General features: G+C 38.1%; 1 protein-coding gene across 1 annotated transcript in view; it reads right to left on the bottom strand.

Moving 5' to 3' along the window:
• ARHGEF3 (Rho guanine nucleotide exchange factor 3) overlaps positions 1-11296 on the bottom strand; it is a 47832-nt gene extending 36536 nt beyond the window's left edge. The window contains exon 1 of the mRNA XM_089522328.1: positions 11109-11296. Within this exon, the coding sequence (XP_089378454.1) occupies positions 11109-11204 (96 nt within the window). The 5' untranslated portion in view covers positions 11205-11296. The remainder of the gene's footprint in view (positions 1-11108) is intronic.
• Positions 11297-13402: the final 2106 nt, after the last annotated feature.

Here is a 13402-nt window from a genome sequence, read left to right as displayed (position 1 = left end):
GGCTATGGAAGAAAATTGAAAGCAACAATTTTTTTAAAAAAAACAACCTAGACCAGTACTGTAGTTTCTGCTTTTTCAGTGCTAGACTGTGCAAATAATGGCATGGTGAGTGCCTTTACTAGACAGAGTTGGGTAGCATTCCAGTTCCTGATAAGCTCCCAGTGTCCTCAGTATGACCCCAGATAATGAACAAAAGGATATGGCTGTGAACACCTTCAGATTGTTGCCAGTACTCCTTGAACTCTTAATCAGGACATTGGGTTAATCTTTTCTTTTAACAAGTGATTTATGCTAAACTAATCACAGGGCTGCAAAAACATAAGAGGGATGTCTGATGTCAAGTGAAAAAGGAAAGTATTTTGTAGCTAAATTTTTATAATTCCTGTCATCACTTTTGAGTTATATTCAGTTAAGCTATTGGAAATAAATGCTAGTACTGCCATAGCACTTTGTGAAGCAATCACTTGGGAACACATAACAATGGACATTTTGCAGAAACTAGCATTTGGTTATACAGTCGGCCCTTCTTATACACGGATTTTTTATACACAGATTTAAGCATACACGGTTTGAAAATGTTCCAAAAAAGTATAAATTTACCTTGATGTTCCATTTTTTATTAGGGACACCATTTTGCTATGTCATTATACTTAATGGGACTTGAGCATACACGGATTTTGTTATACACGGGGGATCTTGGAACCAAACCCCACCGTATAACAAGGATCCACTGTAGCATCATACATAGGATTATAAATTGCCTATATCACAGTAATCAGTTTCAAATTTACTTACAGCTATTTAACATCCATCTTTTGCAACCATGGTTGATAAACTAATTTGCAACTGTCCCCAACAAGATATGTCCACTGATTAGCTTTTAAGTTTCCAATACTGATACTTTGCCCATAATTTGAAATCTTACCATTGGAACAACCACATAGTCATCTTCTGGTTATTCCTGCCTTTCCTTCCTGTGTTGTTAAGATGGCTAGAATTAACCAAAACAATACCATATAAAACACAGTGTGTGTTCTGTAAGCAAACTGAAACAATCAGAGTTCCTAATATATAAAGCTAGGGCCATAATATCTCCCCCCCCCCCCAAATAAATAAATAAATAAATAAATAAATAAATAAATAAATGAACCCCCAGTATGTACTTCATAAAATGAATGGGCAACATAAATGAAAAGATTAAAACACAGATAAAGGTAAAGGTAGTCCCTTGACATGAATGTCTAGTCATAACTGATTGTAGGGAGTGGTGCTCATCTCCGTTTCTAAGCTGAAGAGCCAGAGTTGTGCAAGGACTGCTCGGACCGAGGAGTGCAGTCATGTGGCAGCATGACTGCACTGAATGCTGTTACCTTCCCACTGAGAAGTGGTACCTATTTATCAACTTTCATTTGTTTGCTTTCAAACTGCTAGGCTGGCAGAAGCTGGGACTAGTGACAGGAGCTTACTCCATCATGTAGCACCTGGGCCTCGAACTGCCAACCTTCCTATCTTCTGATCATCAGAATTGGCATGTTAATCACTAAGCCACTGCATCTCTCTAAAACACAGATAATGTAACAAAAAACATAGATAACATAACAAAAAATTACTCAGACTTGGGTTTTCTTGCTGCCAATGCAAATCAAGTAACATAGGTATCTAGTAATCCTGGCTTCCAAAAGAACAGCCATATTCTGCCATTAGTAGTACAACAGATAAGCTTCACGATGCAGAATAATCTTGATGGAAGCACAGTGATGTGCAGGAACTTAGGCTTGGCTACACTATACAGGATCTGTCCTCAATACAGTTTTCCAATCAAGGATTTTGAAAGGGGAAGGTTACCTACATGATCTAGTACCACCAAATGCTTATGAAATTTCACAAGGGAGAGGGGAGCATATGGCTTGAAAGGGAAGAAATCATGTTATATTCTGGGTGGAGGAAGGTTCTAGCCCTTCCTCCTCCCACTGCTTTTTACTAATTCCTCTATCTCCTGTCAACAGCAGCAAACCATTAAATGAGGGATACTTCACAAATCCTGAAGGGGTCTGTCTTTCTGTCATAATTTGTTGTGGCCCAAAAGTTTAATTAGGTATATCAAGGTATGTCAACTCCCATTGCTCATTCAGGGCATGCATGTACCTCAGTGCTGAATGGAAACAAGGAACCAACTCCAGCCTTGTACATTTAGTGAGCACATGCTACAGACCTGTTCCATAGACTAAAATAGTAACATTTACAATTACATCCTCTTAGTAGCATTCATCCAACTTCCATGCAGTGAGGAGCATGTGGTTTTGTTTTTGTTTTGCTTTCTTTTTTAAAAAACACACCTATTCCCCCCGCCCCCCAGAAATTACTTCACCTATTAGGAAATACAGGTAAGAAAACCAGGAAGAACCTAGTCTGCAAGAATATCATGAATAAGAAAAGGATTGCTTTTTAAGATAAAGGTCTCCAACCTTTTACTTTTGTCACCTCTCCATAAGTTTCCTGTTGTTTACTTCCTGGCATCTACTGCCTGTTCTAACCTCCTGCTGTTCATCACTTGTATACTGTGATCAGGTTTATAGCTTTTTGTTTCTTGTTCACAATTGCTGAATACAACATTTTAGAAACCAGGATACCTCTAGCTGGGCTGGGAGTAGGAATAGAGTATTTTCCATACTCTTTCAGTTCATTCTGTAGCTATTTTGCTAAAATTCCTTCTCATTTGTTGTTGTGTGCCTTCAAGTGATTTTTGACTTACAGCACCCCTAAGTTTGCATTGAAAGTACTGACTTTGTTCTATACATGTTGAGACACTGTTCCTGTGGAACAACAGTCCTGATTCCATACTGAAAATATGAAAAGTGTACACAATTAACAGAGATAAGAGGAAACATATCCTTATTCTGAGAAGAAAACCTTGTTACATTTTTAACTTATTTTACCAGATTACTGTAATAAAGTGTTTTACATGAGGCTGCCGTTGAAAATAGTGCAGAAACATTAACTGGTCCAGAAGATAGTTGCTAGATATTTGGCTGCATTCAATATGTATTATACTGTACTTGGACAGTAAATCTTCTCACACATTCTCAGCCCCCAAAAATCTTGTGATAGGTTTACCTTACAGTCAGAATAAGTCAGAAATGTCGGGAAGGTACACAAGAAGAACAACAGTTGGAAATTAAATGTAATCTGTAATTTTGAATATATAACAGCAATTTTAACAGAACTGCATTGGATTCCAGTGCATTTTTATATGTCCAATTCGTCTCTTATACTGACCTGCCCAAAATTTAAGTTCTGTTTCAGGTACACTCTTTTGGGTGCTCACTGCTGGGTGACCTTAAGAGGATGACAAGGAGGCACAGGACCACTTAATTCTGGTTTGCAGAATGCCTTTCCCTGAGAGAGAATATTATATGTTAGGTTGTTTTATCCCTCCACTCTATTTTATCCCCCCTGCTTTAATTAACAGGTAGTGGTGACAGAAGAAGGGCATGAGACTAAATTTGGTAAACTAAGAACATAAATGACACAGACGATTTTATTAGAGTCAAAATAACAACCATCTCACTGGCTATAACTATTAGAACCTTGGCACCACACAGGCTAAGGATCCAAACATTGGCCAACCCAACTGCTGAATGATGGCTGCAACATCCAGCTTGCCTGCTGAGAAACTACAGCATGACAGTATATGGGATCCACATGGGTGTCAGTCCATGTCTCTGTGCCATTGGCAATGGGTAGTTCCTGAGCTCAGCTTCCTCTTAAATGTCTAGACCTCCAACTTCGCTTAAGGGAATCTTCAAAGTAAGGGAGACCAGCATGCAGGCCCCATCTCTCACCCTCAGTGGATCCAGCCCTAAAAGTACATGAACTGAGGGAAGAGATTCATACAGTCCACAGAAGTCCTGCTTTAATTCCTTCTTGCAGAATGCCTTTCTTGGCATATTAAATAATATGTTATTTATCCCTCCTCTCACATTTAAAGTTTTAAAATAATCTGTCATCTCTTGGTCCTTCTTACTGTTGTTTGATATTGATATACTTTGGGCGGTTGGTACTTGTAAGCCTCTCTGAATATTACTTTTAGTAATATCTATCAGGGTTCAAGCTAGCAAACAAGTAAAATGTTTCATACATAAGGAAAAGCAACAAAAGAGTTCTGCATCTGTGTTGTTAAGAGCAAACAGAATGATTACACAGCATGATCTTTCATGGACTATAGCCACTTCTTCAGGTACAGGTCTTTTAAAGGGGATCATTTACATTTTGTTAAAAAAACAAGATGATGGATTGGGGGGGGGGGGGAGAACCACACATTTCAAATCTATTCTGGATGGAGGTATGGGCATGATATAACAGGTGGCCATAACAGTCACACACAAAAACACAAATCTGCAGCAAAATCTATTTGGTCAATGATCCATGACTATACTCATGTCTCTTAAAAGCCACTGACTCTCCCCGCTCCAGGACAGGTGCTTGGTACACTGGAAACCACTGCCTCAATCACCACCTACTTTTCCAAAAACACTTCTGTGTCTCAGATTTCCTCAGAATATTAGCTGTTGAGTCTATATACAAAGAGGGAACAGAGAAATTAACCAAGGCCCTAACCGAAGGAGAAGCTATAAATATTTATAACACAGGATGTTACTTTTTTCCTGTTTATTTTCCTTCCTTTCCTTATAAGAACTGGATGTTTGAACTTTTAATGCTGAAGAAACAATGCCAGTGAACAAACCTGTTCACAACAAAGTGGTTTGCTGCCTAATGTGCATGCTGCTTAACTTGAAAATAAAACCATGCCATTGTTGTTCCATACACAGCATGAATTTCTGGAAAGGAAATGCTTTCTTGTATATCCTGTTTACCGGCTCAAAGATGCTTGCCATACCTGCATCATATGCTCTTTAAGTGCTTCATGAAAAAATAGAAATTACAAATTAAACTGAGCCAACTTTTGAAAGCGTATGTTGTAGGCTCCTGTTTGAAATCTTGACACCAAAGAGCATATGTGGCATAGAATGAGCAAGGCCATGGCTGCTAGGAGGGATGAATGGTTGAGAGGAGGATTTTCTTTTTTTAAATGATGGCTGAAAATGGAGAACAGAAAGGTGGGATTGAAAAAATGTGGTTTGATGATGAGGAAATCTTACTGATCATCTGAGTCAAGAGACAAGATGAAAAGCTATGCTGACCAGTAGCAGTCAGAATGGCTATGGCAGGGCATTAGACAGGCCAGGAGGCCCTACTGCTTGCAGAACAGACAGGTGAGATAAACCAGTCAATGGACATGTGCCTGTAGTAACAGAAAGTGAGGAACCACAAGAGGAAACAAAGGAGACAGTGGAACACACTCCCTCAGAGAGTGGTGGCATCTCCTCCTTTGGAGGTTTTAAACCAAGGCTGGATAGTGCTTTGATTGTAAATTCCTGCATGGCGGGGGGTTGGACTATGGATGGCCAGTCTCTTTCAACTCTATGATTCTATGATTTTATGACTGGTATTTAACTATAAACCCCACTTTTTTGCCCCCCAGAATCCACCACCAGTCCTTGTAAACCCTCCAAATAGTCCCCAAATGGTATTTTTGGTGCAGTTTTTTCAGCTATATACCAGCACAAATGGTGACAAGAAGGGACATTGCAAGTCAACAGCTGATTTGAAGGCTAATATACACATAGATACAAATATTAACAAAGAGAGAGAGAGAGAGAGAGAATGACCAATATATTTGCTGCTTTGGCTGATATATGGCCAAACAAGGAAGTAAAGTGGGCTCACTGTATCCACAGAGGTTTGGTTCCAGGACCCCACATAGATACGGAAAAATGTGAGTGTTCAAGTCCCATATTATTGAACGGTGTGACACTGAGTCATAGTTGGTGGAATTTGCAGATCCAGAGGACCCACTGTATTTGAGAGCCCTACTGGATGGGTGCAACCTGTGGGGGGTACAGTGGGGGATGGCACCCAGCCCTGTGTAGGTGCCAATTCTTGCTATAAAGGGAGGAAAGGGCAAACATATTGGTCATTTACTCTCTCTCTCTCTCTTTTAATATTCATATCTATGTGTATATTAGCCTTCAAATCCGCTGTTGACTTATGGTGATCCCATGAATTTCATATTAACTTCTGTTTTATTTAAAAGCAAAAGAAACCACCCTCACAGATCTTTTATTTAAATAAACCCATAGCCCTATTGCCATTCATGCTTAAATTATTTCCATAGAACTGCAGAGGTGCAGACTCCTGAGGAACATGAATTTCCATAACTAGAAAGTCTTTTGCAACAAGCTTCTGAAAATGTCTGCATGAATAGCTTCTTGGTTGCTGGTAACAACAGGTTATCTGTCCCAAAGTCAGAATACATTAGGGTAGACCTATAGAGAAAGGGAAAATAGCTTTAGGAGATTATTGCATTAGCTTCACTGCCGGGATAGACCCAGGATGTAACCTTCTTAAGGTGAATCTTATCGCATTCACCCATTGCCGGGCAGTATGCAGACCCTAAGCAATCCAGGCTTCTCTTGCAGCTTTTCAAGAATGGGATTTTCCCATTCTTGAAAAGATGCAAGACAAGCCCAAGTTGTATACGGGCTGCATACTGTCCAGTGATGGGTGAATGCAATAAGATCTGCCTTAAGAAGGTTACATCCTGGGTCTATCCCGGCAGCAAAGCTAATGTGATAATCTCCTATGTCATCTCCTGACATGTCACAGCAGTGGTGGAGGAGTATGACATTAAAGGCTGTCTGTAATATTTTGCTGAGAAGGTGCAAAATCTCTGTCTAAAGGCCTTGTAGCCCATGATAGTTTGCTTTGTGAGGTTATGCAGGGATGAGAAACCTGTTGCTAGACAACAAATTCCAGCATGATATTGGTTGGGCTGAAGAACAGTGATCATAAACAATATAGAGAGAGCACAAACACTACTGCTGAAGCAGGAAGTCAACTTTCTTACTGGGACTGTTGCACCTTTGCTTTCACAAAACAGATTAAGTAAGCAAGGATATTAGTCTTCATTTAGTTTTTTTATCACCAGCATATATCTAAATCTGAACATGTTCATGGTTTTTAAACTGTTTTAACTTCCTTTAAATTGTTAAATTGCTTTAAATGCATTAACCAATTTTTATTGTTTTAAACCTTTTAATTGTTTAAATATGATTTTATTCTATGCTGCTCTGAGATCCTATGACATACGGCAGGATATAAAAATGTTAACAAATACATAAATAATAAAATAAATTTAGACAGTTTCATGTGACTCCTACAAAATTTTAAAATCTTTAGCTCTCAAACAGCAGCTCTCCTTAGTAGTTATCCAGCTGGTTCAGCTGGATGCAGTCTTCAGTATTAATTCCAGTGGCTAAAATATGCAGATCCTTTGCAATTACTTTGTTTACCTAGTCTGCATATCATTGCTTCTTGAAAACTGAGTGCTGATGAAATTAGAAACATGAACATTCATTACTTTAAGTACTACTCAGATTCACTTGACTCCCACAATTGCCACTTCCTCGATGCACAACACAGTGTAAAGCTCAGTTTTTTAGTCTTTATCCCATTACATCACACAGTTCAAAGTTCTTGGTTTTAGATGGATTAGCCACGGCTAGACATTGCTGTGTTACATGATTAGTTGGTGCTCTTTTACTGTACATTGCCTGGTGTAGCGCAGTAAATACAGCAAAACAAATTTTAATGCCCACTGCCTTGGAAGCTTAGTAGGCAGAGAGACACTATTTTTCAAAGAACTCTAAGCAAAGTTGTTAATTAGATTAAAAGCATTATGGATAACTAAAATGCAAATAGGTGTTTTGTTGACTTTTCCTGACATAGTTTAAGAGTTTTAAGAAAAAGCAATTGGTTAATTCACAGTTTGGTGAATTAACAAATTTTCTAGCACAAATAAAACAAACTAGGCAGACAGAAGAAAAAAAATTGGCAAATCAAAGGCAGCTAAAACACTACCAACAACAACACTCCTACATAGATAGAAATATTGCTGTTGTTGTTGCTGTGTGCCTTCAAGTCGTTTCTGACTTATGGCAACCCTAAGGTGACCTTATCATGGGGTTTTCTTGGCAAGATTTGTTCAAGGGTTTTTTTGCCACTGTCTTCCTCTGAGGTTGTGACTTGCTCAGTCACACGGTGGGCTTCCATGGCCAAGCGGGGATTCAAATCCTGTTCTCCACAGTCATAATTCAGTGCTCAAACCACTACACCACACTGGCTCTGTAGATAGAAAGTTTTAAGGTAAAAGTAAAGGTGGTCCCTTGACATGAATGTCTACTTGTAACCTACTGCAGGGGGTGGTGTTCATCTCTATTACTAAGCCGAAGAGCCAGCATTGTCCGAGGACTACTCGGGTGACTATGTGGTCAGCATGACCGCACCGAATGCTGTTACCTTCCCACCAAAGTGGTACCTATCTTGCATTTGCATGCTTTTGAACTACTAGGTTGGCAGAAGCTGGGACTAGTGACAGCTCACCCCATCATGCAGCACTCAGGCCTTGAACTGCCAACCTTCTGCTCATCAGAATTGGCATCTTAAACACTAAGCCACTGCACTGCTTACAAGTTCCTAAAAGACTGCCACATAATATGGATATCAAATTAACAGGTTCCCAAAGAACTATCTCTTCAAAAAAATAACAGAAACTGTAGAGCATGACTTGTGTTTTTAGCAGTTCTGCCCAAAGTCCTTTTATCTCTCTAATTAGGGCAAGCTGTAGTCAAAGTGGCCCACTAGAAAGTATGAAGCACTGTCTGCAGTTGACTGGACAGAGTACTGCATCTCTCTGCCAACAAGGAGTTGCTAACAGATCCTCATCCAGCCTTTACCTAACTGCCAACTTCAATACACCCAAATGAAGAGCACTTTCTATCCTTTCTAGAATGGAATAGCACAGTAAAATATTATTCAGAGTGTTGCAATCTTTGTTTAGTCTTATTTTAGGCACAAACATATTTTGTCCCTCCCTCCTTCCACAATTTCAGATGTATTTTAATACAGAACACTCTCACACTAAACACACTCCAAACTTTTATGGGCAAGACTATTGCCAAGATCCATCAATTTTTCTGCCAGTAAACGTTCCATAAAAATGTAATGCCATATTAAGATTGCATAGATGAATTCGCAGTTGAAGATCAGACTATGCATGTTTGGCTTGATCTCACAAAGAAACACCAATGAGCAACAAAAGACAGGAAAGATTTCTGCCACTCAATATACACCAATCCTATGTAATAAAACAGATGTTGTAATACTTCTCATTAGATATATACACTCTGGAGTACCAATCTGTATGCAGAATGAAACATGAGGAATGAGTGTGTTAATGTCAACTTTTACCACTTAATATGTATCAATTATTTTACTTCACCAATATTTATTCAGCTACCAAACTAATAACATATTAGCTGACAGTGATCTCAACCAGTGTCAGTGACCTGGGTCAATAAGAAGCAGAACCTTTTCAGGGCCAAAGATGGGTGATAGTCAAACGTGCTTTAATACTAATATTGGACAAGCACAGTATGATTCACTCGTGGTTAGTGTGTGAAATTATGTGACATTAATCTCACTGTTATTCTGGCCACATTTGGACAATCAGACTAACTTGGGTTATGCAGAATCTTTGTGCACCTGTAGAGAGTCACTTTTCTCTCACTTCAGACAAGTGAGCAAAGAATCTAGGAAGCTGCAGTTAACTATTGTTACAGCCAAACCAATAACTAAGGTGGATGACTTGTGGGAAGAGAGAAGTGAAGTAGCAGCATGTGGGTACAGGAGATTTGTGGGTATCTATCAAACTGAGATTTGATGATCAAAAGCATGTCAGTATGCATATACCACACCCATAAATATTTGTCAGTAGTATTTAAAATGGCATTTTACTCTCAGTATATCTGAGTGTAGCGTTTATTAATTCATGTTTAATAATTCACATTTATTAATTATGAAAAAGTTTACACTCCTCAAGAGGAGACCTGTACAACTGCTCTTTTAACAAGAACAGTAAAGTACATTTTGTATCATACAGATTTATGTTTCTCTAATATTGTATATTCTCTTATACTATATATGGGCATAACAAATCCAGAACTACCAGTAATATGACTTTAAAAATTAGATTTTCATAAACTGAACTGTGTTGATTAATAACTGTATCCAAAGGATCAAGACCATGATTAGTGTGACAGAATTTACAATATGTAAAAACAGTATCAGTTACAACTGATTTGAACAATCCATTAAAACTTCTATTAAGTGTATATTCAAGAAAAAAGTTCTGAAAACTTTTATAATCTTTCATTATACTTCTATTATTACTTATGTAAAACAGTCCAATGATGCCTAATTATTGTCATTAAGATAAGATTCACATACTAACCACCTTACAAAACAGTCAGGAATATTGAGATTTCTACTTGTTTTACAAATAAACAATGGATATTTTAGAGGATTAGCTATAGTTGTATATTCAAGCCAGACCACAAAATCTTCAACATACATCTCTAGAAATGAAATCTCATCTAGATCAGTGGGATGCATTTTCCTAAAAAATACAGTTTGGACCAATGTGGAATTTTATAAACCTGACAAAAGTAACTAGTATTGAAAAGTATTAGAATACCATAATTATGTTGACATAAGCAATCTATGAAACATGCATGAATTCATCTCCTTGTTAGAAGCAACTTATTAATTCCACCTGTGAAAATTGCAAGAATTTAAAATAGTGCTATTCAACAGATCATTATTCAGATCCTAAAAATATTGCCTGTTTTATCATTAACTGTTTTTGTTTTCATGAAATGCCCCAATTCTATGAAACAAAATTCATTTATATTATGCATTTGAATGCAGTATTGTAATACAGTTTCCTAAACTGCTTATTCCAGAAATAAATCCTATTTTACCAAGTCTGACATTAGACTTACCTGAAACACCTAAAAAAAGCTGTGCAGAACCGCTCAGTATTTTGTAGCTGCAATTCTGAGTTTTTATTCAGCCACAGCTAAAGTAGATTCTTTAGGTTAGGAGAAAAAAAACTGCAGTGCAGACTCTCAAATATCTACAGACCATACCTCTGTTTCTCTTCCTGAGATGCTTGCTGCCTGTACTTCCAATCCCCAGTTAGCTCTCTTAGCTGTGAGATAAAATGGATAATCCTTTGCCACCATTGTGGCTGAAGGAGCAGCAGTTTTGGATGTCACCGCTGATTCTGTGTGTCTACACAATAGGAAAGCAAAGCCGCCTGCAACCTCTCTGCCACTCAAAACCTGGAGAATGAGAGCGTTCTTCTGCAGCTGCACTAGGCTTCTGAAAACATTACCTAAGGCAACACTTGTGCTCCACTGAAACAGGAAGCAGAAAAGCTCTTGAGTGTGTCAAGCAAGTGTAACTGAATACTGTTCATTACTGAAGCCCGCCCACTGATACCGGCTGGGAGGCGAGTGGGCGAGAGACTTCAGTACAAGTCAGCTCAACACAGCAAATTATCTAAAACTCACTGAGAAACCAATGGAAAATACTTGTCTATGAGAAGTACAAAAAAAGGAGAAACAAATCACTGTCTTTTTTTTAAGATATCTGATTGCTAGCTATTTGCATTTAAATTAGAACATACATGTCCCAGCAGCACTTAAATAATCATCTCTGGCATTTGATTTGTTCAGACATGTGAATCTCTCTCACATCCTCCATAGCTGGGACCAAAGCAAGGTTTAAGGGGATTTAAATCATTGATTTAAACTGTTTAAGTCTTTGAAATTTTTTTATCGCCACACAAAACCATTTGATTCAAATCATGGATTTATATAGCTACCACTGATACTTTTGCACATAAGTTTTGAGCAATGGTGCAAATGTGATCACTAGAATACGTTACAACATCTAGAAGAGTGTAGCTTGTAGCAGCTTAAAAAAACACTTTTTATTTATTTTGGAAATAGCAGTATAAAATATATTTATCACCTGTGGCAAGCTGTGGATGCTACACATTAGGAATGATAAAAAAGTAATATCACTCACAACATGACAGTTAAGAGTATAATCCAAACTGGCCAGGGGCCTGCTGAGCCACCACTCAGGTGAAGTTGTGTCAATCCACCACTCTCCAACCTAAAAATGTTGGCAATCACTTACGAATATCCTGGCCTAACTTTGTGCCAGCATTGTGCCCACTGAACCTGGGGAGGTTTGGACCTGGCATAAATTGGGTCCTTCCTTCCTGAATCCTTCTCCCCTCCCTCTTGGCTCTTCCGCTAGCAGAAGCCTTGATTGGCAGTTCCTTGAGATCCGCTAGCACATCAACACTTCTGCTGGCAACTAGAAGGAAAATATTTTTTGCACTCACTTGATGGACCCATGCTATTGCTCTTCTTTCCTTTAGCTAATTCCTCTGCCATGCTTGGCCCGACTCCACCCATCTTTGTACAGCACGTAACTTTCTCCTGCTGAAAGGCAAGAGCTGGTAATTACTGTTCAGTGCTGGACAGACCAGAGCCATTTTGATGAGATGAAAAAGATTAAGAAATGTCCTTGTTTAATTATAGGTAACTCAGTGTATGTATGACTTCAACAGAGCTACTAATTAATTTTTATGAGTGTAAGTATAGGTCTGTGTTAGCATGTTCATGATGAGATTTCATTTGACCTATGATTTTAAAATGAGAGACAAGAGAGATGTTTAGTATTCTATTTTTTAATTAAAAATCAATTTAAAATCCCCTCCCACCAAAAAAATCTGATATTTTAATACTTTTTTTAGTTATCCAGTTTGGACAACACTGGCTATGTCTTCCTTGCATTTGGTGTTTAGTTTTAAATACAGAAAATATTCAAACATTTATTTCACTCACATCTTTCTTGAAATGGAATACAGTAATCACAAGGCCTTCTTATGTGCTTTTTGGTGGGCATGAACTTTTTCCTATGTAACATGCAAGTTACAGAGGACATTTATGCAGGATATAGGATTAAACACCACTACAATGATAACTTCTTTCTGAACTGTAGCTATTGAATCAATTTGTCTAGAGAAAATTCAGTTATTATTAGTTCACACTGTTGCCATTTGGCCCCATTTGTAAAAGGAAAGGTTTGTTTTTATAATTAGGCTGTGCTTCAATCACTAGACAGACAGCTTCCTCTTCTTTGTCTTTTCCAAAGGGTGTAAAACATAGCAACTGGAAAAATAGCTCTATGTGATATGTTTCCATTCACAAAGGCAAAGGATTCTTTCACCTGTTTACAAATGTACAAAAAGAGGCATAAACCACTCTAGCACCCTCTTAATGATAAAGAAATGTAAGAACATATGGAAATGTCATTTTTATTTCTTGTAGGTAGATATTTGGATTTTAATATGCAGACCTGA

The sequence above is a fragment of the Sceloporus occidentalis genome, unplaced genomic scaffold, assembly GCF_023333645.1.
Source record: "Sceloporus occidentalis isolate IW3139 unplaced genomic scaffold, rSceOcc1.0.p SCAF_1, whole genome shotgun sequence".
Lineage (NCBI taxonomy): Eukaryota > Metazoa > Chordata > Lepidosauria > Squamata > Phrynosomatidae > Sceloporus > Sceloporus occidentalis.
This window is presented reverse-complemented; position numbering and strand designations above follow the sequence as displayed.